General features: G+C 48.2%; 1 protein-coding gene across 1 annotated transcript; it reads right to left on the bottom strand.

Annotated features, from left to right (window-relative positions):
- Positions 1–394: 394 nt before the first annotated feature.
- On the bottom strand, positions 395–4753 carry LOC102047707 (prolactin-like). Its single transcript, XM_055712251.1, has 5 exons — positions 4661–4753; positions 4391–4542; positions 4167–4274; positions 2607–2786; positions 395–930 (listed from the first exon to the last, which is right to left on the bottom strand). The coding sequence occupies exons 1-5, from the start codon at positions 4689–4691 to the stop codon at positions 736–738; spliced, it is 666 nt and encodes a 221-aa protein (XP_055568226.1). The 5' UTR covers positions 4692–4753; the 3' UTR covers positions 395–735.
- Positions 4754–5377: the final 624 nt, after the last annotated feature.

Here is a 5377-nt window from a genome sequence, read left to right as displayed (position 1 = left end):
CTGCCTGCCCATGGGAAGCAGTGAATAAATTTCTTCTTTTGCTCTGCTTGCATGTGCGGCTTTTGCTTTACCTGTTAAACTGTCTTTACCTCAGCCCACGAGTTTTCTCACTTTTACTCTTCTGATTCTCTCCCCCATCCCACTGTGGGGGAGTGAGTGAGAGAGGCTGCGTGGGGCTTAGTTGCTGGCCGGGGTTAAACCACGACACATAGAAATTAGTAAGAAGTATGATGTGAACATAAAAGTCTGCCATGGGCCCTGCAGTCGTACAAACTGATAGATAGCAATACCACTCTTTAGTGTGAAGCAAGATTCTGCAGGCATGTATTTATGTAAAAATAGAGGAAACCTTTTTTTTTCCCCATAAAAATAGACTTTATTCATAGTGTACAGATGTATTTGTACCGATGTTTAACAAACTGAATTTCACTTTCAACTATGTATATACCTACACTGTGTGAATTAGCCATAACATTGTCTGTCACAGTGTTAATGTGCAAGGACATTTATTTATCTACTGCTAGAGTGCTCCTTTTTATCTGGTGCATTAACCCACATACACACATGGTGCTTTATTTAATATTTCAGCTGCATAGGTCAACAGTGTCAAGTAGCTGCCAAAGAATTTCAAAACCACTTTCTTATTAAAATGACTGCAAATGTGATAATTTATAAATCCTATTTTTTCATCTTTATAAACAACATGCTGAAGACTACTTGTCAAGAGATTACAACTCAACAACTATTTTCTGGCATAATCCTACATTTAAGAATTTTTAAGTAGCTTTGTACTTTATTGGAGTCTCTCCTGAAACAGTGAATAAAATCAGAGTCACTCATCATGTTTGCTTCATTGCTAATTGATAAACCAGTGGCTTCAGATGATGCCATTCCATTTAATGAATTGCTGATGATTCCCATTGACTGCATCTGTATTGAAAACAAGGAAAGAAGTACAACTTGTAATTACACATACAACAGATATTTGAAATACTAGTGCAGAAGTCAACCGAGGCATCACTATGTGGGGCTGTTCGACTCCAGACCTTTCACATACTTATTGAAGCTACATATAAAGCTCCTTACAGAGAATAACATTGTCTTTTTACCTTAACAGTATCTATACAACCTTTAGATTACCCAGAAATGATCTGATACACTAGTAATGCAAGAATACCAGGCTATAACTTCATCTGAGTTTAAGTAGAGGAACCCTGTTTGGTAATAATTATTATCTTTCAAAGTAATAAAGCAAATCAGTCTTGAGATTTTTTTGGCCATTTATTTTAATGATTTTTGTGAAGGGAAGCATCTAATGCGAGCATTCTGTTTCACCTGGTGAACGCTGCAGACCATTATCACCTCTCAGAGGAGGAGCTTCACAATAGAACCAAGCTTAGAATTAGTGTCTTATGGGAAAACACAGCTGCAAAGTATTGGAATGTATTTGCATTGTTTGCTTCAGTTTTTTAACTGTATTTCTACGTTGTGGTACATTTATAGTACAGAGAGGTCAAAACTTCAAAGCTTTCCTTCTCAGTAATCCCTTCAGAAGTGTTTTAGAAAAATAAAATCAGATAAATATACCAGAAGCGTGTAGCTAATTTAGAGCTGGACGGCTTGCTTCAGTTACAGAATGAAGCAAGCCAAGGTCAAGCTTTAAGGCTGAATACATCTGAACTTGCAAGTCCATTTTAACCCAGAACCATGGCTGCACTTGGAAGATGGACTTTTCATCTGTAACTCTGGTCACCCTAAGCAGGGCTGCATTTTAGAGCGGGGTACAGTTCCACTTATTCTAGTGATGAGCTGCTTACCATTTAAAAACTTGTATTCCCCACCCGTGTTCATAAAGCTGAAAGGTGATCTACTACTGTAAGATACTAGTTTATTATTCACTTCTTAGTGAAACAGACACCTGGCAGTGTAGCCGTTTCAGAGAATGGACATACAGCCCCCATTTGTGCACTCATATCTACAGTTATTTATAGTTTTGGTGAAACAAGTAATACAAAGATCAGGACTTCTAGCTAGTAATGAGAAGACAGAAAAGGAAACAACAAAAAATTGCATCCAATAATTTATGTGTGATCTGCCAGAATCTGGAATGGTGTTTTTAGTTTGTTTTATGACTGGCATCTGACTTCATCAATGCCACTGTTGTCTTGAAGAATTTATCCCAGCATACAATTCTGCAATGATACTTGAATTACTTATAATGGAAATCCAAATAAAACTGAAAACAGTAATTAAGTAACACATCTTTACTACCCTAGAAAAGTCAAGTCATTACTGGGTCACATATAAAGCTGTAAATGGCCCTAGTCTTTGTACTTCTTTCTTTCATATAAATAAAATACTGCTCTACACATACGGACATATCTAATGGCATCTGTGTTTATCTGCCAATTCATAAACTAAGTCACATCCTCTGACTGAAAAATACCTGTATCTGTAACGAAGCCCAGTGCTGCTGGATCAGAGCCTCTGTTGGCACTAAGGCTATAGCTCAAGTGAGACCAGACGTTGCCCTCCCCCCCCTCCCCCACCCGAAGTCACTCACACCATGTGACTAGTATGAATAAAAGCTACGTTGAAAATCTTGCCTTTTCTGTTACTTTCTCAACTCCAGTCTTCAGTTCATGTACCATATTGCTGATTTGCTTAGCTTTGCTAAGGCTGTCATCAGGTAGCTCTTGATGGTGCTCAATATGCTGGTTGAAGTGGGAAAGAGGTTCTTTCCAGGCTTGGAGAAGTTTCAGTATCAAGTGAGTCAGTTCTTCTCTCTTATAAATTAAAACAGTAAAGAATTTCTCTGTTAGTTTGCAGCAGGTCATATGAAACTGTTAGACAGTCTCACTGTGAAATCTCAGTGGGATTGCGATTTACATCTGCAATTCAGTAGTTTTCAGGTATTCAGAATTTAAGGGCCACTCTACCCCTGGTTATTTGCTTATATATAAGCAACACCCAAAAGTTGCATTTCTCTTGTTTTCGGCTTTCTTGGACCCAAGCTCTGTAATACCTAAAACTGTGAATACAGCATTAGCAAAACGGTGGTGCTCCTGTCAAATGTACTTGGTACTGAAAAAGCTTTCAGGAATTCCTAGATAATTCAAGAGCCCAATAAGCCTCATATAGACATCTCTGTGGGCTGGTATGGAAGTGCAGGTGTTTCCTCATACCTGCGGTGGTTATAGCTCTGTTGGTTAGAGGTTTGCTGCAGATACACTTCCCAGAAAGTGCATGGTGGTCAGGGCGGTTGCCTCTCTAAGAGAAGCTCAATGGCCGTAAGACTTCTCTTGCAACAGAAGTTCAGAAATCAGGTTGATCGGTTAAAGCTTCCTAAAGCAGGCAGGGCCTCCATCGCCCTTCCAGGGGAGCTTCTAAACACCTCGGGGGAAGCTCCTCATGCCATCACAACCAAAGAGCAAAACGCTGACATACATCTCCCTCTGTCTCCTCCCAGAGGCAAAAGTTTCTCCCACTCCTGTATCCTCGACTTTACAATTTGCTTTTTTCTCTGCCTGAAGAAAGTCTTCCTGCTCATCTCTAAACTAGTAGTGATTTTTTTTTTCTCTTTGGCATTACATTTGTCTAAAACAATTTGCAGTGCTTTTCCCCTTACCTAACTACCGATTCAGAGATAATGACTGTTATTTCTTTCTCCCGATTGCTTTTTGTACTTTGCAGGGACACCGATTCATTTAACTTACCTGTCACGTGCACAGGTTTCTAAGTGTCTGTGCTGCAGACATTGCCACAAGACCAAAGGGATGTCCGTCTGCCAGTCATTTGGACAAAGTACTACTGCAATACCCTTATTATAACTAATAAATACGACCTGAGCAGATGTAACCACATGCAGCTTGTAAAGCACGACAAACGACTGATTTGCGTGCAGCACCTCTGCGATGCGCACCCGCTTGGGGTCAGAACAGACCGGCTGCTTCGGCCTGAAGCACCGGAGGCGTCAAAACCTCCCTGCCTGCCTCCAGCCCGAGGGGCGGGGGGCCCACGGCAGCGTGAGGGGGGAGGCGTTTAGGGGCTCTGACGGGCCGGCGGGTATTTTCCTCTTTCTTCAGCGGGGAGAAAGGAGGCGGTGCGACCCGCGGAGCCACCTCCCAGCGCCGCCGTGCCCCTCGCCCGCCGCCGTCCCGCCTTACCGGGATTTTTTGGGCGTATTCCTTGCCGTTGGGGGTGAGCATCCCCGACGTGTGGCACTTCCGAGCGGGCTTCCCCAGCTCGTTGTCACGGGGAGGAAAGTGTTTTTCCTATGGGGGAAGAAAACCTAAAGAAACAACCGGAGTACCCCGCGCCCCGCCGGCAGCGGCCGCTGGCAGGGCGGCGGGAGCCCGGTCCGCGTCGGCGGGGCCGGCCCGGCACTCACCAGCTCGGCGTAGAGCGCCGTGGAGAGGCTGTGGATCCGGCCCGAGTGCCGGATCACCCGGTCGAAGAGATCGGCCACGGTCAGCAGGCGGCTGCCGGCGTCCCGCGGGGCGCAAACCAGCAGCCAGAGCAGCGCCAGCGCCGCGGCGGCACCTGCGCAGAGCGCGGCGGCGTCGGGGGGCGCGGGGGGCGGCCGGGCCCGCTCCCCCCTCCCGGCCCGGCCCGCTCCCCCCTCCCGGCCCGGCCCGCTCCCCCCGCTCGCCGCCCTCACCTGCTCGCCCCGCCGCGCGGGCGGGGGCCATGGTGCCGCGGAGCCCGCTGCCCGGTGCGGATCGGCTGCCCTTGCCCCCGCGTCCGCTATATATGCCGGGTGGGGACGTGCGTGGCGTGGGGGGGTTCTCCCGGTCATGACGGGCCCGTCCCTGACGTGCGCAGCCCGCGGCCACCGTGAGCAAGCCGCCCGCAGCGGGGCTCCCGGCTCGGCGGCCGGGCGGGCGCGCCCCTCGCACCGCCGGGGCCAGCCCCCGGCCCCGGGCGACCCCCAGGACCCAGCAGAAATGGGGCTCCCGGCCTCTGGGGGGGGGGATGCTGCTGGCTTCCGACCCCCGCGCCCCGCCGAGGTCGGGGGGGCGGCTCCTGCGGCCCCACAGCAGTGGCTTGCCAGGTCCAGCGCCAGCATGCCCGCTGCCGTGGGAGGGGGTGAGGTGTGAGAACAGACCAGGCGAAAAAAACCCGCTCTTGTCAGGGGTAACGGGGGGTTTACACAAGCACAGCGATGGGCAGCATGAGGGGTAGGGGCAGAGCCTGGCCTGATGAGGTTCATCTCCCAACCATTTCTTCTCATCCCATGGTTAGGATCAGATCTGTTTTCCCTGCTCTCTTGCAAGTGGTCAGAGCAAGAGCACCAAAGGTGCGAAAACTGGTGACTGCACGCTTGGTGGTGCACGTGTGCCTGAAGTGGTTGGTGATGTCCCCCGTACGGCTAAAA

The sequence above is a fragment of the Falco cherrug genome, chromosome 5, assembly GCF_023634085.1.
Source record: "Falco cherrug isolate bFalChe1 chromosome 5, bFalChe1.pri, whole genome shotgun sequence".
In the NCBI taxonomy this organism is placed as follows: domain Eukaryota; kingdom Metazoa; phylum Chordata; class Aves; order Falconiformes; family Falconidae; genus Falco; species Falco cherrug.
Note: the sequence above shows the minus strand (reverse complement) of the source record. Positions and strands in the feature narration are given on the sequence as shown.

Coding starts and splice junctions, on each gene's coding strand:
- LOC102047707 (XM_055712251.1), bottom strand. CDS start 4,691: ATGGCCCCCGCCCGCGCGGCGGGGCGAGCAG. Junction 4,275..4,390: donor CGGCGCTCTACGCCGAGCTG/GTGAGTGCCGGG, acceptor CTTCCCCCATAG/GAAAAACACTTTCCTCCCCG. Junction 931..2,606: donor TTGAGAAAGTAACAGAAAAG/GCAAGATTTTCA, acceptor TTTTCAATACAG/ATGCAGTCAATGGGAATCAT.